This window comes from Acanthamoeba castellanii, assembly GCF_000313135.1.
Source record: "Acanthamoeba castellanii str. Neff unplaced genomic scaffold scf7180000084600, whole genome shotgun sequence".
NCBI lineage: Eukaryota > Discosea > Longamoebia > Acanthamoebidae > Acanthamoeba > Acanthamoeba castellanii.
Genome location: NW_004457368.1, coordinates 6218 through 29079, shown reverse-complemented (window position 1 = coordinate 29079; position 22862 = coordinate 6218). Strand labels below are relative to the sequence as shown.

At 59.5% G+C, this 22862-nt stretch overlaps 7 protein-coding genes and 1 pseudogene across 7 annotated transcripts in view, besides 2 other annotated features; 4 read left to right on the top strand and 4 right to left on the bottom strand.

The window, feature by feature from the left end:
• Nucleotides 1-1412, bottom strand: part of ACA1_066610 (uncharacterized protein) — a gene marked incomplete at both ends in the record, with an annotated part of 4003 nt that extends 2591 nt beyond the window's left edge. Inside the window, 6 exons of the mRNA XM_004336595.1 lie at nucleotides 115-220; nucleotides 374-508; nucleotides 574-758; nucleotides 836-925; nucleotides 1014-1221; nucleotides 1296-1412. Coding sequence (XP_004336643.1) covers nucleotides 115-220; nucleotides 374-508; nucleotides 574-758; nucleotides 836-925; nucleotides 1014-1221; nucleotides 1296-1412 — 841 coding nt within the window. The remainder of the gene's footprint in view (nucleotides 1-114; nucleotides 221-373; nucleotides 509-573; nucleotides 759-835; nucleotides 926-1013; nucleotides 1222-1295) is intronic.
• A 200-nt stretch (nucleotides 1413-1612) lies between these two features.
• ACA1_066600 (Myotubularinrelated protein 2, putative) lies at nucleotides 1613-6928 on the top strand (the record flags this gene model as incomplete). Its single annotated transcript, XM_004336594.1, is given in 21 exon segments — nucleotides 1613-1736; nucleotides 2073-2568; nucleotides 2676-2793; nucleotides 2865-2936; nucleotides 3013-3164; nucleotides 3254-3356; nucleotides 3482-3577; nucleotides 3653-3757; nucleotides 3822-3926; nucleotides 4011-4116; nucleotides 4208-4281; nucleotides 4360-4400; nucleotides 4478-4592; nucleotides 4719-5020; nucleotides 5121-5243; nucleotides 5262-5612; nucleotides 5679-5834; nucleotides 5905-6060; nucleotides 6142-6257; nucleotides 6375-6453; nucleotides 6580-6928. The coding sequence occupies 21 exon segments, from the start codon at nucleotides 1613-1615 to the stop codon at nucleotides 6926-6928; spliced, it is 3339 nt and encodes a 1112-aa protein (XP_004336642.1).
• A 202-nt stretch (nucleotides 6929-7130) lies between these two features.
• Nucleotides 7131-7745, bottom strand: ACA1_066590 (uncharacterized protein; the record flags this gene model as incomplete). Its single annotated transcript, XM_004336593.1, has 1 exon — nucleotides 7131-7745. The coding sequence occupies one exon, from the start codon at nucleotides 7743-7745 to the stop codon at nucleotides 7131-7133; it is 615 nt and encodes a 204-aa protein (XP_004336641.1).
• Nucleotides 7746-8129: 384 nt separating this feature from the next.
• On the bottom strand, nucleotides 8130-16079 carry ACA1_066580 (ubiquitin protein ligase E3 component protein; the record flags this gene model as incomplete). The annotated part of the gene is given in 20 exon segments (XM_004336592.1): nucleotides 8130-8244; nucleotides 8410-8495; nucleotides 8597-8774; nucleotides 8833-9112; nucleotides 9189-10446; nucleotides 10517-10641; nucleotides 10733-10793; nucleotides 10886-11218; nucleotides 11288-12122; nucleotides 12199-12847; nucleotides 12920-12992; nucleotides 13073-13206; nucleotides 13269-13467; nucleotides 13558-14103; nucleotides 14184-14580; nucleotides 14670-14776; nucleotides 14860-15038; nucleotides 15127-15857; nucleotides 15923-16031; nucleotides 16049-16079. The coding sequence occupies 20 exon segments, from the start codon at nucleotides 16077-16079 to the stop codon at nucleotides 8130-8132; spliced, it is 6426 nt and encodes a 2141-aa protein (XP_004336640.1).
• Nucleotides 16080-16205: 126 nt separating this feature from the next.
• On the bottom strand, nucleotides 16206-16787 carry ACA1_066570 (uncharacterized protein; the record flags this gene model as incomplete). The annotated part of the gene is made up of 2 exons (XM_004336591.1): nucleotides 16206-16326; nucleotides 16495-16787. 2 exons carry the CDS (start codon nucleotides 16785-16787, stop codon nucleotides 16206-16208), a joined length of 414 nt encoding a protein of 137 aa, XP_004336639.1.
• A 277-nt stretch (nucleotides 16788-17064) lies between these two features.
• Nucleotides 17065-17092: a sequence feature (Short protein (ACA1_066560, ELR14625.1) was converted to a misc_feature.).
• A 68-nt stretch (nucleotides 17093-17160) lies between these two features.
• Nucleotides 17161-17207: a sequence feature (Short protein (ACA1_066560, ELR14625.1) was converted to a misc_feature.).
• A 172-nt stretch (nucleotides 17208-17379) lies between these two features.
• ACA1_066550 (uncharacterized protein) lies at nucleotides 17380-17842 on the top strand (the record flags this gene model as incomplete). The annotated part of the gene is made up of 3 exons (XM_004336589.1): nucleotides 17380-17407; nucleotides 17466-17600; nucleotides 17655-17842. The coding sequence occupies 3 exons, from the start codon at nucleotides 17380-17382 to the stop codon at nucleotides 17840-17842; spliced, it is 351 nt and encodes a 116-aa protein (XP_004336637.1).
• Nucleotides 17843-18218: 376 nt separating this feature from the next.
• ACA1_066540 lies at nucleotides 18219-22153 on the top strand (annotated as a pseudogene).
• Nucleotides 22154-22225: 72 nt separating this feature from the next.
• On the top strand, nucleotides 22226-22858 carry ACA1_066530 (alfaL-rhamnosidase; the record flags this gene model as incomplete). Its single annotated transcript, XM_004336588.1, has 3 exons — nucleotides 22226-22349; nucleotides 22413-22723; nucleotides 22790-22858. 3 exons carry the CDS (start codon nucleotides 22226-22228, stop codon nucleotides 22856-22858), a joined length of 504 nt encoding a protein of 167 aa, XP_004336636.1.
• Nucleotides 22859-22862: the final 4 nt, after the last annotated feature.

Below are 22862 nucleotides of genomic sequence, written 5' to 3'. Positions count from 1 at the left end.
AACCTGCCATCCACACCGGATATTGTCTTGCGCTCTGTCGTGTGCAAACGGAGGATAAGTACTCGAATGTGTGACCAACCGCGGACAAGGAAAAGAGAGAAGAAGCTGTCGTACCTTCGTCGTCAAAGAACGACGAAAAGAGGAAGGAAGAGATTTCCTCGAAGCACAGCGAGCTTCGGCCCGTGTTGTGCCCACCTTCGATCATTATCCGCCTCTTTACCTTCGATCCATAGGCCTCGTGCAGCAGTTGCGTGTGGTGCGGTCGTACTAACGTGTCGTTTCGACCTGCACATGCACCGCGCGCGTTAGCGAGAGCACTGCCAGGCAGTGGCTGGGGGCCGGACGTGAGACCTTGAATAAATATGGCAGGGACACTGCACTTGGGCGCCATTGCGATGGGCTCGAGGTCGGAGATGTCGAACTCGGCGCGTGCTTTGATAGCCTTGCGCAGAATCGGGATGCCCAATCCGAGCAGTCCGCCCACCACCTTCTTCGGTATTTGCTTAATCTGTGTCGCGTGTGTCGCGTCAGCCACGACTGTTGTCGGCGCTCACCAAGGGATGCAGTGCGTACATATTGGCCTTTGCCATCAGCAGAGTCGACGACCTCAGGAATGAGCTTGAGGAGACTGGCGAAGGGTGAATCGAGGACGAGCGTTGCCGGCACCATCACCCCCTCCTCGCCTTCCGCGCGCCTCTCCTCGGCTTTGGCCGTGTACATCAACGCCGTCACTGCACCCATGCTGCGTCCCCACAGACCTACACACATACAAAGAAACAACAATCATCATTGGTCGTCAGCAGACGCATACACACACCGCACGCGGGAGACGTACAAATATTGGAGACTGTGTCGGTGGACTTGAGGTAGGCCAGCACCGTCGCCACGTCGTCCTGTTCATGATAGCCGAGCGAAATGTACTTGCCTGCAACACACGACGCACGACACGCACACTCTCCGTTTAGCGATTGCATGTGTGCTGAGCCGGATCGGTGGATGGGTCAAGCAGAGACCTTCGGACTGCCCGGCTCCGGCAAAGTCGAAGGCGAAGTAGGTCAGGCGGAAGGAGTGGAGGAGCATGACGACGTTCTCCGCGGCATCCATGCGCGAGCCGCTGTTGCCGTGCAGGTAGATGACGCACCCCATGCGCTTGCTTGGCCGCTCCTCGGCCACGGGCTCCCAATGGCTGCAGCGGAGCCGCAGGTTGCGCGGGTTCACCAACTGCACCACACGAGGGAGAGAGTAGTGGGTGAGGAGGCTGGGAAGTGGAAGGGCGGAAGGGGTCCAGTACGTACTTCTAAATCATGTCGCTTGTAGCGTCGACCAGCGATGGTGAATTGGGTGGGTCCCAATTGGGAGGGCAGGTACTCATTGCGCGGGGGTCGAATCAACAGATTCACCGCCGTCTCCATCGAGTGCCCTTCTTTCGTGTGTTGTCTTGCACAGTTTTGCGTAGCAAAACCAAGCTCTCACCAAATTCCATGAATAATCCAGTTTTGGCCATCCGACATTGCAGTTTCGGATTTCGAAGCATTTTAACATTCCTGGCGACTTAATTTTAAGTTGAACTCAATTTAGGTTCCGAAAAAACTGTGAGAACACACAGACGTGGATGGAGGGGGCGGAGGCGCCTTTGGTTCGGCCCACGCGCTCGGCGACCGGGGACGCCCTGAAGAGGCGCGAGAACAGGAACGCCCTCAAAATCGCTGCACCTCCCGTGTTTGACTTTGCCGCAGGTTCTGCCGTGCTCACCCCCTCCTGTTCCCCATCTTCTTCTTCTTCCACCCCGACTTCAGCTTCTCCTTTTCCTCCTACTTTTCCCTCTCCATCTTTTGCTCCTTCATCTTTTTCGTCCACTCCCTCGCCACCTCTCTCCGCTCCCGCCGTGCTGGTGTCTGGCGGCACCGCCATCATCCCGCCGCCACCGCCCCACCGCCCGCCCCCCGTGCTGCGCCCACAACTCTCCTCTGGGCTCGCCCGCGGCAAGCCTCCCTCCTCCTTCCCACCCCTCAACGCCAGCCCCGCACCGGCCGCCAGGCCACAGCAGGCCTCGCCTCCGCTGGCGCGAGCAGCGTCGCCATCGCCGCCGCCTTCTCCCTCTGCTGTCCTACGATCCACACCACCACCTGCTGCTGCTGCTGCTGCTTCCTCTTCTTCATCATCGTCCTCTTCCGCACCATCACCATCGTCGTCTTCGTCTTCTTCTTCTTCGTCGATCACGTCGCCGCACTGGCTGCACTTCTTCCATGACTTCCCGCGGGTGGCGCTCAAGTCGGAGGCCGCCCAGCGGTTCGTGCGCACGGTGGGCGCCAAGCAGGTGCAGGCCGACTACCCGCTGACCCGCCTGCTCGACGTCGAGCCCTCCACCTCGGCCACCGCCGGGGCAAAGTCGGCGGGCCAGAAGTACCTGTTCACCGCCGAGTGGCGGCACAAAGGCCAGCGCGCCTCTTCCACTTCATCGGTCGCCACCGCATCGGCCGCCGACCACTCGGGCGATTGCGTGGCGCTGAAGGCCGCCAATGGGGTGTACTGCAGCGTCGAGCGGAAGGACGGCTCCTTCAGCCTGGCGTACGCCCACGCTCCTCCGCATGGCACTGTATTGTATTGCATTGCAGGCGTGGTCGTGGGTCGGCTCACACCTTTGGTCTGGGCTGATTGATACGTATAATCTGCAGGTCGGTGATGACGCCGCGAGACACGGAGCTCTTCACCCCGGTGCCGGTCGGTGACGGCCGCTTCGCGCTGCGCAGTGTTTACCGAACCTACGTCGGACTCGGCGAGGAGAGAGGCAAGGTGCGTCCATTGCTCCATTCGCCTCGGCGCTTATATGTATGCTCTGATCTCATTACATGGCCTGGCTGCAGATCGGAACGAGCGTGGTGGCTCGGCGGCTGAACGAGCCCACGCCCAACGAAACCTTCGGTCTGGCGATCAAGGTGCGCGTGTGGCCTCGTAGTCCTCCTCTTTTGGCCACCACGTGTGACTGAACGCTGAAGACGATCGTCGGAGCAGGTGGGAGTGCGGCTGGTCGGTTCGGGTCTCATCTGCACGTGCACCAAGGCGGGCAAGTTCCAGGCGATGGGCGGCGAGACGCTGGGCAAATCCTCGTGCTTCCTGCTCGAGATGGGCCATCAGGGCGCCGCCTTCCTCACCCCCAACAAACGGTACCGTTTGGCCCACGGTGGGCGCCTGCCCTCATCGTACCTAACGTTCTCCGCATCGCTGATTCCTTCACTCCCCTGCGTTGCTGCAGTTATCTGTCGGTGGAGATGGACGGAAGTGTGAGCGCCTTGGCGAGGACGGCCGGACCGCAGGAGATGTTCACCCTCCAGCCGCACGAGGACGGCGAGTACAGAGTGCGTGTTTCGACAGAAAAACAAACCCCGACACCTCCAATCTCTATTTTTCTCTATTTTTTTAAATATCTTTCTGCCAACCAATCCTGATAGCCCCGGCGTGTGTGAAATGTAATGTGGGGCAGTACTACATCAAGACCTGGTACGGGTGCTACCTCCGGTTTAGAGGCGGCCGAAACAAGGCGGGCGACCTCATCGGCGATAAGAAGACCAAGGAGGAGGTACGCTCGTGGGCCCTCTACAGCTGATGAGTGGTGATGTTTTTTAACTCCGACCAACTCTTGGTTCGCCTCTAGGCCACCTGCTTCCAGCTGATCCCGCTGGGCGTGCCGGCCGAGGAGTTGGAACAGCGGAGCGTGTCGTCGCAAATCATCTCCGCGTTCCAGCCCAGCAGCGCCGACGTACGCCTATCTCGTCCCGTTTGGAAACGAACTTGGGCACACTCAATCTAAGCTGGGCCGTTAGGAGGGCGAAGAGGCCTCTGGCCAAACCGTTCTCAAACAGGACAAGCGGCAGCTGCGCCAGCTCGTGCGCACCAACACTGCACTTTCCCTCTCACGCATCGCCGCGGTACGCAACACAACTGCGTCATCACACAGGCCCAACGCCACGCGCAACGCAGCGCATCTAACACGACCCCATTCCGCCCACCAGGCCATTGCGGAGGAAACCGCGGCACCGTCGACCAGCTTGAACGACCACCTGTGGCCCGGCGAGAAGCTCGTGCTCACTCTCGAGGACATGGCGTTCCTCTCCAAAGGTTCGGAGTTAAATTTGCATTCCGTAATGAAAGGCACCATCGTGAGACTCACCCCACAACTCCCACACGGACCCGGCGGTGTGCGGTGTAGGGACTGGTCAGCTGGGCACCGTCTGGCTCACAAATTACCACGTCATCTTCCGTCCTCAAGCTGCCCACACAACGGTTCGCACCCCTCGACTCAAGCGTGCGTGCCCAGGTGCCTTCGACGTTTTGGTGTTAACCGCCTCTTGTGGACCACAGGACGCATCGTCTCGTACGGCACGAGGCTGGCGCATGGCACGGTACGTTGTGACTGTCCTGATGTAACCCCTAGTTCTTGAATCTTGACCATCGCAGCAAACAAATGGCAACGGTGCAGGGGTTGGAAGATCAGCCTGGGCCACATCTCTCATGTCGAGGAGGAGGAAGCGCAGCTGGGCGGAAAGTACTTCCAGTTCAACATTCATCTCAAAGACTTCAACATCATCCAGCTGGTACCACACATGTGCACACCACCGCACACACACACACACACACACAGGCGCCACCGCACACGCACACCACTGCACACGCACAAACCAGTGTGCGTGGTCTCACACATTCGTCTCGCATGCGCGCAGTCGACGCTGCCCGGGAGTCCCAAGCCCGCAGACCACGCGGCGATCGTGGTGGAGAAGATCAACCAGCTCTGCTTCCCCGAGAACCCCCTCCAATTTGTGCCCTATCTCCACAAGCAGGCGCTCCTCGCCTCGTCGGCGCCTGGGCCGGCCAAGGATTCCGACAGCGGGCATGTCGTCTACGACCCGCAGACCGAGTACACCCGCCTGGGGCTACTTACCCTGAACGAGGGCGCCGGCGATGGCGGCGCCTGGCGACTCTCGGCGGCGAACGCGGACTACGCCCTCTCCGAAACCTACCCCAGGTTCGCACCCCTCGCGACACGCACACGCACACGCACACGCACACGCACACGCACACCCGAACGAGTGTGAATGTTGACGTTTTTCATGTGCTGTCTGCAGTCACATAATAGTGCCTCGCGTCATCACCGACGAGGCGCTCAAGGCGTCGGCCGAGTACCGCAGCAAGGGGCGCCTTCCTGCCGTGGTGTGGCGCCACCCCGCCACCGGCGCCGTACTCGTGAGGTGCTCGCAGCCCCGCAGCGGTCTGACGGGAGTGACGTGCAAGGAGGACGAGTCCATCGTCGACGCCATTCGTCTCTCTTCCTTTTCTCCAGTGATCACTGCCTCTTCTTCGTCATCATCGCCCGCTTCGTCATCCACTTCTTCCTTCGTGTCGCCACTCTATACTCCACCACCATCTTCGTCGTCATCGTCTTCTTCGACCCCGTACTCGGCTTTCCCGATGATGTCGATGATGGCGGCGTCGGTGGCCTCCACCGTATCGGCCACTGCGACGGCTTCGACCCGCCGACCATGGACCCCGAGCGGCTCCTCCGATCGCTCCCGGGCCGCCGCCAGCCTCGAGCCCAGCATTCAAATCATGGACGCCCGGTACCCTAACTCCCCCCCCCCACTATTCTCACTCCTCGTTGACTCACGCATTAGCCCTGGGGGCAGGCCGTTGATGAACGCGCTGGCGAACCAGCTGGCGGGCGCGGGAATGGAAAAGACCACCAACTACCGCAAGGCCAAGCGCAAATTCCTGGGCATCGAGAACATCCACGTCATGCGCGACGCCCTCTATCGCGTCGCCAAACTGCCCTTCGTTTATCTGTACGCCGACGCGCCCTTAACCCCTCCCCAGCCTCGGCGCAAACTCACAGCGGGCGCCGGTTGTTTTTAGGTCCGAGGCCGGCGCGACGGTGCCCGACTTTGCCGTGTGGCTCTCGCAGCGCGAGGAGACGGCCGGGTGGCTCTCGCACGTGTCTCTGCTGCTGTCGTCAGCCATGCAGATCCTGGAGTGCATGCAGGGCGGCACGACAGTCATCATTCACTGCAGGTTCGTTCGCACATTGAGTTCGCTGGCTTGTTGCTGGGTGCCGGGACTCACTGCGTTGCGGATTGGTGTGTGCACGCGTAGTGATGGGTGGGATCGCACGCCGCAGCTCACGTCGCTGGTGCAATTGCTGGCCGACGACTACTATCGCTCCATTGAAGGGTTCATGTGCCTCATCGAGAAGGACTGGCTTTCGTTCGGTACGGGGTCTGGGCTTATGCTTCGGGCGCTGGTTTTCATCTCAGATGCTGCTAACCTCTTCGTTCCTTTTCGTTCTTCGTTCTTTCATTCTTCGTTCTTCTTCATTCTTGGCACAGGGCACAAGTTTGGGGAGAGGATTGGACACGGCGATAGCAACCACAAAGACAAGCAGCGCTCACCCATTTTCCTTCAATGGTTTACACCTTCCTCCCGCACACTCAACATACAGACACACATGACACACATGACACACATGACAAACACGACACACGCGACACGCTCAAGAGCAACTCACTTGAGAGTGGTGTGTAACATTTGTAGGATCGAGTGCGTGTACCAGTTGGTGCTGCAGTTCCCGGCGTCGTTTGAATTCGGCGAGAGCTTCCTGCAGGCGATCCTCGACCACTCGTACTCGTGCCTCTTTGGCACCTTCCTCTTCGACTGCGAGTCCGAGCGCGTGCGCGAACGCACCGCCGCCGCCACCCACTCCCTGTGGACCCACCTCCTCGACCACCGAAGCCTCTACACCACAGCCAACGCCCAACTCCCACCATCAAGCGACAACCACCGCACCAGCGGGCGACCCCAAGAACCCCTGCGGCCCAGCACCAAGGACGTGCGGCTCTGGACCAAGGCCCACTTCCCCCTCTTCGAGCCCGACAACAGCTGAACGTAGTGTGACAGAGGTATGATCATAGGAGTACTATACCACTATCTGATTGTATTGTAGTGTTCTGAGCTGCCAGACCATGTTACAAAATTGGAGGTTCATCATCGTCTCCTCGAGTGTCTTGCTGCAGCTTTCTCTCTCCTTTTCCTCTTCTCTTCGTATGTACAGGCGGGTTGTAGAATGTAGTGGCGGGTGCCCTTTTCTAGAAGAGGGAGCACTTCTTCTCGCGCTTGCCGCTCTTCTTCTTGGCAGGCGGCGGCTCGAGGGCGACGCGGATGGCCTCGTTGAAGACGAGGGTGAGGTTGTCCTGCGTTCGGGCCGAGCACTCGACGAACGCGGCGGCCCCGATCTCGTCGGCCAGCTTGCGGCCCTGCTCGGTGGCCACGCACGGCTCGACGCCCGGCGGCAGCTTGGCCCGCAGCTCGGCCACCACGCGGTGGTCGTCGCGCAGGTCGCTCTTGGTGGCGACGAGTAGGATGGGCGCCTCGGGGCAGTGGTGGCGCACCTCGGGCAGCCACTTTTGCTTGATGTTGGCCAGCGACACGGGATTGACGGCCGAGTAGCAGAGCATGAAGACGTCGGTGTGCGGATAGGACAGCGGGCGCAGGCGGTCGTACTCCTCCTGGCCGGCCGTGTCCCAGAGGCCGAGATTGATGACCTTGCGATTGTTGTAGAACACGTTGGCCGAGTAATTGTCGAAAATCGTGGGCACGTACTCGCCCGGGAAGGCGTTGGTCGTGTAGGAGATGAGCAGGCACGTCTTGCCCACCGCACCGTCGCCCACCGCCACGCACTTGATCGCCTGATACTCAGCCATTTGGTTTGCTGTGGTTTGGTTGCTGCTTGTCTTGCCTCGAGGTAGGCCTTGAGTTGGTTTGAAGCCTCGCCTGCCCGTGGCTATTTGAGCACACAGTATTCGGCTATCCTGCGCCATTCATTCTTTCTTCCATCTTTTCGTGCGAACGGTGGTTGCCGCCACGAAAAAAAGATCTTTTCGGCTCAGCGGACTTAAATTTCTGTCGACACAAGGAATTCCATATATTCAAAGCCACCTGTTCCTCACTTCTGTGTGTGGCGTGTGTCTTGGGGCGGCAGCAATGGGCAGCCACGACCCACAGGCCATCATCTCAAGGTAGTCAATACCTTTACCTGGGGGACGGCCACCAAAGGGGGTTTATTTTGTCTCTTCGGTGCTGGGGGCCTACATGCGGTGCCACTGGATGAGGGAGAAGGCGGTGTTGGCCTGCCCTGACCGCTCCTTGGAGATGACGTTGGGCACCTGGTGGCCCAGCCACAAGTCCCGCAGTGCTTGGTACCTGTCCATGTCCAGATAGAGCGGCCGGCCGCGCCTGAGGCCCGAATCTTCTTCGCCGTGCACGTCTGGAAGTGGCCCACGGCCGCCACAGTGAGTGTGCGGGGCAGTGGAAGCGGGAAAGATGGGGCAAGCGACGGTACCGAGGTAGGGCGAGGAGTAGAAGCACCCGGTGATGGTGTAGCGCAGCATGACCACGGCGGTCTCCTTGAGCAAGAGGAACATGCCCTCGCCCGCACCGCAGCGGAGCGCATGCTGTATGTAGCGCAACACAACGTTCGTTTAGTGAATGTCAATACATTCTTCAACACGCAAGCAACCAAACACCAATGAAAGGGCAGAATGAAAGGACGTACGATGTTGCACTCGCCCGAGCCTTCCTCTCCGGCGCAGCAACGAGAGGCGAAGCACAGGAACTCGCCGCAGAGAAGACAGAGCGCCGGCTGCCGGGGTGACGTACCGCAGACGCCGCACCGCTGCTTCTCGTCCGACTTGAAGTACTGGATGTTCTGGTACATGTTGGGCAGCGCCGATCTGCGTGTGATGGTTGTTAGGGGAGCGAAAGCGAAAGCGAAAGCGAAATGAGGCGCACCGGTCCAGTTCGTAGGGAAGGGCGGGAGCAAGCAGCGGCTCGGCAGGAAGCGGGAAGCGGACCGTGCTGCCCGCTTCGTCCGCGTCGGCGTCGGCGAGATCCCTCTTTTGCCGTGCGGCGTGGAAGGAGAAGAAGTCGTCGAGCCACTCGGCGATGAGCCGGGAGAGCGCACCGCCTCCCGACGGGGGCGACAGCAGCAGATCGTCCAACGAGCTGGGAAGCCCCAGCACCGCGAGCAGTGCCGCGAACTCCTCCTCCTCCTCTCGCACCTCCCTACCGCCTAAAGACGATCGTCACATTAGCGCACGACACGCACGACACGCAATGATACACGACATGCAGACCAAGGAAAGTACTGAGGTTGAGTGGGCGTGTGAGGCAGAAGTGTTGGAAGAGGACTGCGCGGTAGAGGAAGGGCAGGCAGAGCCGCTTGACCTCGCCCGCGAGCTGCGCGCCGTTGAAGACGACCCCCTCGGCCAGACGGCCGAGCGCCGACAGGGCCGGCGAGAAGCTGGCGGACAGACCCCCGCCCGATGTCGACGCCGGCGACAACGGCGGCGCCAGAGCCGAAGCGATCATCGCCTTCTTCATCGCGTCGATGACGCCTTTGAGGGTCGTCTCCAGCGGCGAATCCTGCTTGCCGCTGGACGCCGCGCTGTCGCTGTTTTTCGTCCCCCGATGATCGCCCGTGATCTGCTGCACGATCGTGACGAGGGCCTGCAGCACGGTGCCGACGAGCAGCAGCCGCAGCAGGTTGTCGAGCTCGTCGCCGCCGCCGCCTTCAGTACCGGTCTGGCGCCGCTTGCGCTGTTCCAGGAGCACCACCGGCACGAAGAGCGAGAACATGTCGGTCGACAGGAACGGTTGCATGCGGCTCTCGTCTTCCTCCTCATCGTCACCATCGTCGGCCGAGCCCGGGCCTCGCTTGAGCTCGCCCAGTATGCGCAGTGGGTCGGCGACCGCGGCGTCATCGCCCTGGCCCTGGACGGGCGGGATTCCGCCGAAGATGAGCTTCCGCAGGGCGAACAGGGCATCGCCGGCAGCAGCGGCGCTGGAGCTGGAGCTGGAGCTGAGCTCCTCGAGGCGGAAGAGGGAAGTCATGACGGTGCGCATGTAGTCGGCCTCCTTCTGGCGGTGGGTCCCGTCGACTACGCCCCGCAGGGCCTCCCACCGGTCCACGGCGTAGTCGGGCGCGAAGGCCTGGTCGCCGCCGGTAGAGGAGAGGGTGAGCGCCGGGATCGACGGTCGGAGCATCAGCTCGGCGGAAGCGATCAGCGACGGGAAGAGCGCGTAGGCGAAGGGAGTGAGATAGGGCGCGGGCAAGGCGACGTTCTCCGGACTCAGCTCCATCGCGACGCCGTAGACGCGCGACACAAAGTCGGCCATCGTGTCGCGGAAGGCCTTGCGGTCGGTCGGCGCCGACGATGACGAGTCCTCGGAGCGCGGTGCCGTGGCTTCGACCGGCGATGTGGCCTCCTGGCGCACGTTCTTGTCGACCCAGGCATCGAAGCTGCGATGGTCGGTAAACAGCTCCAGCCGACGCTCCGGCACTGCCACGCGCTCGCAGTGGGCAGGCGATGATGGCGGCGCGGCCAATGGGACCAGCGCATTGCCCTGCATGGCACCCACACATTTCTTCAGTACATGGCAGCAGCCACGGAACGGTACCGCATGTGGTGCGTACCACCGAGCGGCACAGCGGACAGGCGAACTCGCCCTTGGCGACGTCCAGGGGCGACATGAGGACGAAGACGGGATCGGTGAGCATGGTCTTGAGCTGGGTGACATAGTACTCATGTCGGCACGACGCTGCCCGTGAAAACCCGCCAACACGCAGCGCACATGAATTAGCATACTAAGGTGGCCTGTGTGAGTGAGGCGACGTTGTGGTGGTGCGCACCGTGCATGTAATGACCGCAGGAGGTGCTGTGCGCGTGGGAGGGCAGACTGCTCGCGGATCCCTGAAGAGGAGGAGGAGGAGGATGCGATTCACGCATGAGACATTGGGCTCGGCCACTACCCGACTCGGGGGGTGTAACCGCAGTCTTGGTACCTCTGCCGATGACAACTGCAGGGCGCGGAACCACTGCGCAAAGAACTGCTTCCGCGCCTCGGTCTTCTTCTTCTCCTTGGCGGGCTTGGTGTCGGCTGATGATGAGGATGACGCCGACGCCGCAGCAGGTTGTTCCTCTTCGGCCTGCTGGGCAGGCGCCTCGCCGACGCCACTGCCGTCGACAGTGGTCTCCTCGCCGGCGTGGTTCCTCTGCCGATTGTACTCGTCGATCAGCTGCATGACCGCATTTTGCACCTGCTCCTGAGCGATGACCTCGTGATCGTTGCCTTCGTCGTCTTCGTCGTAGTCATCTTCGTCATCGTCTTCGTCCTCCTGCAGACAAGGCACACACACGTTAGTCAGCCGAATCCGGGCAGTGCAGCGCAGGCGGTAAAGAAGTACCTCGAGGCCCGCCTCGGCGATGAGCTCGTCCACCCTGTCGAGCTCGCCGAAGTAGATCTCCTCGGCGTCCTCCTCGCTACCTTCGTCTTCGTCATGATCGTAGTCCTCCGCGTCTTCGTCGTCGTCCTCTTCGCCCTCATCTTCGTCGCCTTCACCGGCTTCGGCCAGTCGTCGCGCGTCGTCCAAGCTGATAGCCTCCGCGTGCTCCTCCTCCTCCTCCTCTTCGTCCATGTTCTCCACGCCTTCATCCTCCACGTCCATGCTCTCCAGCACCTCCTCCAGCGCGTCCTCGCTCGCCTGGACATCGTCGGTCTCCTTTGCCTTGCGCTTGGTCGCCTTGCTGCCGCTGGACTGACTCTGGGCGGCCTCGGCCTCGTCGGTCGCGCCAAAGTAGCGCTTGCGCAGCTCCCTCGTCCACACGCGCCCGCTTTGGCGCTCGGCGTGCGCCAGGCGGTTGGTGCGCTGGATGAAGGCCATCACGCAGAGTGGGTTCTCGTCGGAGTCGCCCTCGCGACAGAAGACGCACACGTCACCGCCCTCAGCCGCGGCGTCCCCATCGGCGTGGGCCGCGGCGTCGCCCCGGTCCTTCTCCTTGCCCTTGTCCTTGGTCTCCTTGCCCTCCTTGCCCTCCTTCTCGCTCTCCTTCTCGAAATGCTCCATCGCCTTCTTTTGCTGCGCCGCGAACTTGGCCATGATCGCCTTCTGCCGCTCCTTGGCCTCCCGCATCTTCCTCTCCCGCAGGCTCTCACCCTCGCGTCCCTCTTCGCGATCCTTCTGCGCAGCGCCTTGCTCTTGCGCCGCTTTCTTGCGCCGCTTTCGCTCTTCAATTTTCGCTCTATATGAAAGAGGGTAGATGAGTCGTTAGCACTCAAATGACAGCGGAGTTGAACGTTAATCGAAAAGCTAAGTACCTCAATTCATGGAGCAAGCGGGTGGCCTCTCCGCTGTCGTCACACTTTTCGGCCAGGGCGAGAATGGCCTGCAGCACGTCGTGCTGTTCGTCAAACAGGCCCTCTCCCTCCTCGGCCAGCTCGACCAGGAATCGGAGGATGCTCTCGGGCTCGTCGCTGACGGTGGGCTCGGCCGGCTTGTCAACCACCACCTCCATGCCCTCCTCTCCCTTTTCCTTTTCTTTTTCCTTTCCTTTCTCCTTCGTTTCTTCCTGCTTCTCTTCCTTGTCCGCGTCTGGCCGGCCACCGATCACGAACTGCCGGCACAGATTGAGGGCCAGGTCCTCGGGTCTGGCGCTGAACTGCAGGTCGAACATGTCGACGGCGCGTGGGGTCGGTCGACGGTGCTCGCTGGCCTCGCCCATGACCACCTCCTCGCCCTGGCGCTGGCGGCCATGCGCACCACCGCCGGCGGTGGTGCGCCATTGCAAGGCCAGCAGCAGGAGGTGCAGGGACTCGTTGAAGAGCACCTCCGACGTCTGGCCGTACTTGTTACCGCTCGCGGCAGACGTTGCGGGCTTGGTTGACTGACGCTTTTGCTGGACCACCTGGTAGAGGACGCTGAACACGATGCGGAACACGAACGGCGATGCCAGGATCTCCGCCACACCTGAAACACGCCGCCACCATCGTCAGTAACCTCTTCCAGGTTGTGGATGGGAAAGAAAGGCCTGGTAGGTACCGCTTTCAAACGCCACAGAGATGGGTCGGAAGCGTGGGCACGCGATGGGAACTGCCCGAGACGAACCGCGGTTCTGAAGAGATAACGCAATGACGTCGCAGTGGGCTCGCGTATCGTAACGAGTGAACGAAAAAGGCGTCCAAGCTCTTGTACCTTGTTTTTGAACTGCTCGATGTAGTTTTCGTAGGCCTTCTCGACCTTCTGCTTGCTGTAGTGGGGGAAGTAGGGATCAAAGGCCGTCGTCCACAGATCGTCCTTGAGCCGGAACATGCCTTGCTTCTTGCCCTCTGTACAGATGGATTAGACAACACACACACACCACACAACACACGGGGTCAGGCGGGATTACCTGGCCGGTAGAAGACTGCCACCTCCTTAAGAATTCCGTCGACGGCGCCGAGGTAGGACTTCTCGTCGCCCTCGGCCTTGGTGAAGCGACTGGGCAGGGCCTTGACCACCTGGCTGTGCGTCGCCGGCGATATGCAGAGCCGGTGAATGATCTCCCGCTTGATGTACTCCATGTTGGTGATGTCCCTCTCCTCCGCACTCTGCATAACAATAAAAAGACCACCACCAGCACCAAACGTGTGAGTGGATCAATGACTAATGACAGTGACTGAGGAATTCAGTGTTGTTACCCCTTCGCGGCGATGCAGGGCGTCGTGGTCGCGGAGGCGCGGGAAGGCGTCGTTCGAGGAAGGAAAGCTCCCGACGACGCCTCGCTCGTTGGCGATGATGATGAGCAGCCGGAGGCACTGCTCCGCGAGCGCCAGCTTCTGCTGGCGCGGGACCTTGTTCATCCACCCGAACTGGGCCTCGTCGTCGGCTGCGCCTTCGTCATCTCCCGTGGCTGTATGCGACCCCGCCCTTCCCCTCTTCAGCTCGAAGAAGTGCGAGAGCCGGTCGATGATCGAGTCGCCTCCTTCCTGGCCGCCGGATGAGCTCCAGTTGAAGAAATCGTGCAGGCCAAACCGGTGGATGATGGTGGTGACGAAGAAGTCGTAGTAGTGGGGCACGCCTGCGGAGGCGATCGAGTGGCACAGGGTGGCACAGCTCTGCATGAGCGCGACGTCGAAGTCGAACAGCTCGAACGTTTGCACGTTCTCGTGAAGCAACGACACCTTGTGGGCCATCGCTTGCCCATTGCGCACCCAGAGGTTACTCCGGACCTGCGCCGCAAGCACCTGTGCTCGGCAGAAAGAAATCAAGCGAACGCTCAACACACCACCACCACCACCGACCCAGCCCGGGATGTGAAGCTTACCTGAGCACGAAGCGGGCCTTCCAAAAGGGCGGATACGAAGGGAAGAAGCCGGTCTCTCCTCTCCTCCGCCGGGAGCAGGCCCAGCACGGAGGTTCCCCACTCTTTGCACGACTCAGCAAGTACGCCGCCGAGGGCGCGATGCAGAGGCAGGTGCAGCGACACCCCCTGCGTGGCGATGTCGTACTCGAGCACCTGGGTCTCCTCAGTCCTGCCGTCAGGCGTGCCCCAGACCCTTGCCTTGAGGCTTGACGAGGGCTCGGCGGCGAACCAGGCCTCGAGGGCGGTCGTGAACGCGGACACCACCCTGTGTACGTCTGCGACAGACTGGCCGCCCTCCTGTCCATTGTTACTGCCGACATCCAGCAGGCCCTGGCCCAGCGAGTAGATGATCGGAGTTCTGACCGTGTGTGTGGAGACGTTAACTAACTTGACAAACCAAGGCGAAGTGCAGCGAAGGAGTGTAGTTTTTGAACGAATAGGACGTACAGTTGCATTTCCATTGTGAAGGCGTCGAGCCATTGCTCCGACTCGAACTCGACGTGCGTGCGAGCCTCGCGTTTGTTACGGTCCATGCCAGCCAGCAGACCCCAGGCCTGCACACACAGATCCGAACGAGTGAGCTCAGGTGTTGCCGATGCAGGTCTCGTATCGAGAAGAAGCTGAGGGGAGGTTAAACCTCAACAAGCTTCTCCAGCAGCCGGGAGGAGGGTGACGTGGCGGCTGCGGTGTAGACCAGCCACTTGGGCACCGATCTGATCTGTAGCACGCTCCGCAGGTCGTAGACGAGGTGCCAGTAGGCCCGCTTCTTCAGCACTTCGGAATCGCTGTCCAGTACGTATGCGTATCTTGGCTCCTCTGCTCGAACCAAACCGGATGGAGTCAGCTAGATCATCACGAGACAAGCAGCAGCACGGCAAACTGGAATCATAGGCCAGGTGCACACCTTCAGCGGTTGATCCAGTCATGGCCGTCTTCTTGAACACGTAGGTCTTGAACACGGACAGGAGCTTGTCGATGAGGATGCCGAGCAGGTTGCCCTCGCTCACCAGCGCGGGCACGATGTTGGGCACGGTGAAGATCTGCACGGTGAGCGAGAGCAGGTTCTCGTACTTCTCCGAGTCGCCCCGCCTGGCCTGCCGGGTCACCTTCTCATTCTTGGGCGTGAGCGCGTTCTCCAGCTTCTGGTCTATGAACGAGACGTAGCTCTTGGTGAAGTAGAAGGCGAACTTCCGCTTGTAGAAGGCATCGCCGAGGAGCGAAAAATAGAAGCTGTTCATGCCCTTGCTGATTTCCGAGGGCAGGATGAAGTCGGTCTCCAGAAGCAGCGTGGTCATCTTCACGTCTTCGCTGATGTCCACGTCGATCGGTTCGACTTCTTGCTGCAGTTGTTCTCCCTCGCGAGTCGCATCAGGCTTTGCCCATTTCCGCTTCCTCTCCGCCAGACGCTTGAGCGTGGTTGTAGAGTGAGTGAGGCCGTCGATTTCCACGCACATCACTCGCCGGATGCCGTCGCCGAAGTGTTCGATCATCTTGGCGAGCCAGTTGAGGATCAGGCTGGCCTTGGTCGACTTCTCTCGCTCCTCCTGTGACTCCTCCTCTTCTCGCTTGCTGTCCTCTTCGGTCTGCACGTCCTTGGCCTCCCTCTCTTCCGAATTGAGCTCCAGCTGAGAGAGCCTGCGCGCACGCAGAGTTGAGAAAAGCTGATCAACCAAGTGCGAACAAGGCGCTCCAGAGTTTACCTGTCGAGAATGGCCAACCAATGCTTGAGTACGGAGCGAAAGGTGACGTGCGAAGCCATTTTGACCAGCGTGGGCAGCGTTTCCGTTGGGTCGTCGTCTTCCGAAGCACCTGTGCACAAGGTGTACCGTTCAACGGTGTCAGCACCTTGGTAACCATCTACCTTGGTACATGCAAGAAAACCAGGTATGACCTTTGTGGTGCTTGCAGAATCCTTGTGGCTTCCACGCTTGAGGGTCTCCACAATCACTGCATTGATAGGCCGTCAGTTACCAGCGCGCCCCATCATTGGGTTCGGGACATTGAGAGGGCATGTTTCTGGTACCAGCAGCCGCCACCGACGTGGATCAGGGAGAAGTCGTGGCCCTCGTGGTTGCCCGCTCGAAAGCAGTCAACGCAGATGGCGCTGCAAAAGAAATAGCAGATCGTCAGTGTTGCGTTTTGATTAAAATAATAAACAATAAGATGATAAAGTTGATCATGTGTGAGGGCAGGGAGGAGCTACCAAGTGTCATCGAACTGGCAGTCTGCACAGTTGTAGGCGAGATCGCCACTCTTCCAAACGCGTCCGCACGCATTGGACTTGCCCGCGGAATTGGACTTAATCTTTTGGATGACAGCATTGGGATTGGTCCCGCCACACGCCAGCCATAGGCAGTAGACCAGAGCGGTCTCCGTTTTTATGGAATCGCTCGCAGAGAAGAGGAATTGAACGAATGCATCGAGCAGGCCTGTAGCGCTTCCGGGAGACGCGGTAAGCTTTGACTTGAGGGTCTTTGCGGCTGCTTCAGGCCCGGAGTTCAGGAGCGAGAGGAGGAGCTTCCTTTGCTCCTCATCCAAGTGAGGGGCTTGTTCCTGCTTCTCCATCTTCGGCCTTCGATCTTGAAAAGAAAATAAAAAAGAAAAAGGAAAACAGGTTTTGATTCAAACCTTTCCTCGAACTCAGCTTGACACAAAATTGAACGATCTGCCGAACCCCATCAAGAAACGCCATGGCCGATGATGGGTTGGTCGTTGCGTCATGGAACAGATTTGGTACATGTTATCGTGTTTACGTAGAAGGAACAGATAATTGATTTATCGATTTAATTCAGAGTTTGCGGACGTGCTGGCTGAGTTCTTGGAGGTTGCAATTCATCAAATCATGTACGTGAGGGAGGTCTACCCACGAGGTACGCCGTATGTCCATTATAAAAACTGCACTGTGCAAGTGGACTGAGTGGGAGGCGTGTTGGCAGAGTCATTCACACGACGAAAGAAGTACGACACCCCAGTACAGATGAGTAGGCTGCCTCAAGTGCACGAGTACATATGCGGCGTTGTCACCAATCTCAAGGCACCACTTGCCAGTGTACGTCCCTGCCTGCTGAAGCTGTCTGTAGTGAGTGAATGCGGGCCATGCGTGTTCACTAACGCTCAACTCCTGCGCAGAATGCCCTGGACAAGGTGATGATCCTCCATGATGGATGACAAGGGCATGCCCATCGGTACCTCACCTTGCCTTGTTGTGTTACTATCTCTATCTCATGCTTTGCCTCTGCGCAGAACGGTTTGTGTTTGAAGTGGACTTGGGCGAGGAGGACGTCATCACCTACGACCCAATGGACCTCCAGAAGGAGTTCTGCTCCTTCCTTCTCAAGGTCAGCATGGCCGAGGCCTACCAGCTGCCGCTGCCCGAAGGTAACGTGTTGGATTCACGACAGCTTGCGCCCGCCAACCCCTCGCTGACTCCAGCTCTCTTTGGCAGGGTCAACCTGGGCGCTCATGGTGGAGACGAAAGAACCCATGCCAGGCGGCGAGCACTGGCTGAAGACGGACCTGCCCAGCGAGGGAGCGGCCATTCTGCCACTGAAGTCAGGACTGTTGACGAAGCACAAGATGCAACTCTTCATAGAGACCTTTGCCCCATGGGTTGTTGTTGAGCGTTGGCGCGGGCCAGTTATTGCTCGAGTGTCTGCGCCAATCACGCCGCTGGCTAACCACAACCGCCTCATCTGTGGTCCACCTACCCTTCATAACCTACAAACCTCACATCGAAATGGCACAGCCACTCGCGCTGCTGGCCTTCATCTTCATCGCGGGCACCTGTGGCTGCCTTGCACAGCGCACCGGTAGGATGCTCACCCACGTGAAGTGCAACACCTTCATGTGCAGCTGATCTTTTTTCTTCTTTTCTTCTTTCTTCTGCAGCACTACCACCCCCCTCGCATCTTCGCGTAGAGTACCTGCCATGCCCTGTGGTGGGAGTAGATGACCCACATCCACGCTTCTCCTGGCAACTGGCCCTCGACGCCCTAGATGTTCCTCCTGTGCGTTCTCGATCGATCAATCGATCTTGCAGATCAACGTCATTCCTGTTCTTACCACCATGCTTCGTGCAGGAGAGGGAATGGGCACGACGTGGGGTCAGGCAGGAGGCCTACCAGATCATAGTGCGGACGAACGAAGGCACATCTGACGTAGTGTGGGACAGCGGCCGGGTGGCGTCCTCTGAGGTCGCCCACCAGCGCTACCAAGGCCCGCCCCTGCGCTCGCTCACGCCCTATCAGTGGCAGGTGCGTCACCCCCCCCCCAAAAAGTGGTGGCAGCTGCAGCGTACATAAGTTGACACTCCCTCACGTGCAGGTGCGCTGCTGGGATCAAAGGGGCGAGGCCACGGCGTGGAGTGAGACAGGAACGTTCCACACGGGTCTCCTACCCTGGTCTGCAGACGAGGCCAAACAGCTGCACAAGGCCAACAGCGCACTGGCCACACCGCAGTGGATTGGGGAAAACAACCTTCTTCGACGCGGTACGTCTTTCACCCCAGTGGGCAAAAAAGGTGATAGCCGACCGTGGGGCTCGAACCCACGACCACAAGATTAAGAGTCTTGCGCTCTACCGACTGAGCTAGGACGGCTGTTATATTTGGTGTGCCATGGGCGCGCATCTTATTGGCTGATGCTCACCACTCCGTGCTGTTCAGAATTCACGTTGCCGCTGGGGTTCACGAGTGCTACCATCGTGATCAGCGGTGTGGGTTACCACGAGCTGTTTCTCAACGGCAACAAGGTGGGCCAGAACAAACTCGACCCTGGCTGGACACACTATTCCAAGAGGTACCTTTATGTGAACGTGCTGCCCTCAACTCACCATGCTCATCCCTTTGTGTGTGGTCTTCCCTCCAGAGTACTATATGTTACACACGATGTGACCCAACTGTTGAATAGGACGGGCATCAACGCAGTTGGAGTTATGCTTGGAGGTGGCTGGTACGGCCGGTTCTCTATTGCTTTTTGTTGTGTAGTTTTTACACTGCTTCCCAATAACTAGGTATAGGCAAGGCGAACGCGGCGAGCCTGCCCTTTACTTTGAGCTGAGAGTCAACTCCCTATCTGGGCAACAAACTGTGCTGGTCAGCGATGGATCTTGGTCCGGATCACAAGGACCTATTCTCTCCGACAGTGTCTACAATGGTGAGATCTATGACGCCAGGTTCGTTTCACTACCGCCTTGCCGCTAGGGAACTCTCATGGCTAACACGCAGACCACCAGGCTCGAACAACCTGGGTGGAGCAGTCCAGGCTTCAAGGGCAATTGGCCCAATGCTACAGTGGTGGCTGGACCGCAGGGCAAGCTCAGCGCACAGATGATCCCATCAAGTACCAACCTCCATTTTCTGAATTTCATGTTATTTTCTCTCCAAAATACGTAAGCGTTGGTGGTATAGTGGCAGCATTGGTGCCTTCCAAGCACTAGACCCGGGTTCGATTCCCGGTCAACGCAACTCTTTTTGACTCTTCCTTTTTGTTTGGGCAGGCTGATGAACGTGTTGAGTCCCATCTCGCGCACGATACCTGTGAGCAACACCCCCGTCTTTGACTTTGGTCAAACTTTCAGGTGTTGCCAACCTCTCGCGCAAAGGGACTTTTTCCGCTCGGTCAATCGTTGTTGACTGTGGTGTGATTGGTCAGCGGTTGGTGCAAGCTTCGCGTGACGGGTCCTCGAGGCACTACCATAACCTTGCGCTATGCCGAAGTGTTGAGCCATGACGGCACAGGCATGCCCAACTTCGAGAACCTCCGCTCTGGTACTACCACTTCCTTCTTTGTGCTTATTAGAGGGCACACATTGACACCGTCTGGCCTACTGTGTGACCACAGCCCAAGCGACAGACACGTACATTCTCAAGGGCGATCCCAACGGCGAGGTCTATGAGCCCAGGTTGGTCGCTGTCTTTCTTTTGTCAAGTGATTGATTTGAGGGTTCCCCGCTGACTCGCAATCTACAACGCTTGATGCTGCGTCAAGGTTCACCTACCACGGATTCCGCTTCGTGCAGGTGGTGGCCTCCAATTTCTGGTACCCCGCTCTCAGCGACATCGAAGGCCACCAGATCTATTCCTCTTTACCGACCGTGGGCAGCATCAACTTCTACTCTGGTAAGACCGCGTCATGATGCGCCTGTGCCGCACCTCGCCCTCACCTCCTGTTCGTGTTCTCGGTTGCCAGATGACGACGGTCCGGCGCCGATCCTGAACCGGCTGCAGAAGAACATATGGTGGGGCCAGGCGTCGAACCTCATGTCGGTGCCCACCGACTGCAACCAGAGGGACGAGCGGCTGGGCTGGACCGCCGATGCCCAGCTCTCGGCCGAGGAGGCCCTGCACAACTTTGACATGGGCAGGTCCGTTTCTTCTTTCTTTCTTTGTGGTGGTGGTGGGAGTGAGTGTGGGGTACCGCACGTACGCTAGGCTGATTCGACCTTGCATGATTGCAACAGCTTCTATTCGCACTGGCTCAACCTGATGGAAGACGACCAGGAGAACAAGCAAGTCACCAACGTCGTACCCAACGTCCGCTTCCCTGGCCGTCCGGGTACGTTGCATGCGACGCTCTATCGCTGGTTTGGGGCTGTGGCTCACTCGCCTCGACCTTATCCGACCACAGCCGACCCGGCGTGGGGTGCGGCGTTCCCGCTGGTCACCTACTGGGTGTGGAAGTACAACGGCGATCTTGATGTGGTGCGGAAGCACTACAACGGCATTCAAGACTGGGTCTCCTTCCTGGACTCCCAGGCCAGCCAAACGTACCACCACACCTCGCCATCACCTTGAAACGTTTGATGGCTCGTCCATTGTGCTCACTCGGCCCTGGTGCACGCGCAGTGGCCTGAAGGGCATGTTCGGCGACTTTGGCGACTGGGTCCCGCCCCCGCCAGCGGCCAAGGCCTCCATTCCCTTCACCTCCTCGTGGTACCGCCCACCATTCCCTATGATCACTCTTTTCGTCTCACCCACCCTGCGCCACCGCAGGTACTACCTCTACAACGTTAAGGTACTGGGCGAAATGGCCTCGGCGCTGTACGGACCCAACTCTACAGACGCTGCCGCCTACAGGCACTCTATTCTCCTCCACCACCCGAGAGCCCAGTCGACTGGACCTGGCCGTACCACATTCTTTTCTCATAGCACAGATTCACTTGTTTTCGTTTTCGTCTCCTCCACCAGCACGATGTACGAGAAGCTGGTGCTGCAATTCAACTCTGTGTTCTATAACCCCAACGACCACACCTACGACACGCCCCTGCAAACCAGTACGTTGGCCAACTTCACCTTGCGCCTTTCTTTGCCGACGTCGCCAGTCGACGCAGCAGGCCTAACCTGGGCTTTGGGGGGGGGGGAGCACAGGCTACATTATGCCGCTGTGGCTGGGCATGGTGCCGGGCGAGAAGGACACGCAGGCCCTGCACATGAACCTGCTCAACGACATCGTGGTAAAGCAGAAGACCCACCTGTCGACTGGAATTCTGGGTACGTGGCAGTCATGCGTCTTACTGCTCCCGCTCTCGCTCTGGGCGAGTCCCTCACCCTGATCGGCAGGGACCAAGTACCTGCTTCCGGCCCTTTCCAAGTTTGGGCGGACCGATCTCGCCCTTCAACTGGTAAAAGCCGCACTAAAACTGCGAGCCCTCGTCATCGAGCAATGCGCGAATGATTGACGTACTCTCATTACCGCGCCCGCAGGCAACGCAGACGACCTACCCCTCGTGGGCCTACATGTGGACGCAGACGGTCGAGACGCCTGCTGTACGTGAGCGTCGCAACCCTTCGGGCGTGATGGTGTGTAGAGGCTCATTTTCGTTTTCTTTCTTTCACCAAACAATCACAGACGACGTTGTGGGAGCTGTGGAATGCGCCTACCGGCTCGCCCACGATGGACTCCAGGTTCGTCGCCCCTGCCTCGTACGATTGAGTTTGTTGTCGGAGCTCGACACTCACACCACTCGCGAACAACAACGACAACAACAAAAACAGGAATCACATCATGTTCGGCAGCGTGGGCGATTGGCTGTATCAGAGCCTCGCGGGCATCCGCCAGCCCGAGTCGTCTACCGGCTACCGCCAGATCGTCTTCCAGCCCCCGCCCTCCAACGTGCTCCTCTTCTCTGGTACTCCACCACCCGTTCGCAGACGCGCTCAGGCTATTGATCGTCGATCGGGGCGGCGTGCAGGCCTCCGCGGGGTCAACGCCTCGCTCGAGTGGTTGGCCGGCCGGGTGGCGTCGTCGTGGTTCATCGCCGACGACGGCTCGTCATTCACGGTGCGAGTGAGCGTGCCGTCGCAGTCGACGGCCAACGTGACCATCCCGCTGCTGGACTACTCGGCCTTTGTGATCACGGAGAGCGGCAGGCCGGTGTGGCGTGACAACGGCTTCGTGCCGGGCGTGCCCGGGGTCCAGGCCGCCCGGGCGACCAACGAGGCCGTGGTGTTCAGCGTGGCGAGCGGCAACTACGTCTTCGTCATCGCCAACGGCAAAACCTCGGTCATGACCTGCGGCGAGGCCGGCGAGAACCAAATGCTCTACCTCTCTTGCCCCGATCCTGGCCAGGTACGCTGCACACGCACACACGCCGCACACGCCGCACACGCACACCTGACACACCCGTGGACTAGGTGATCTC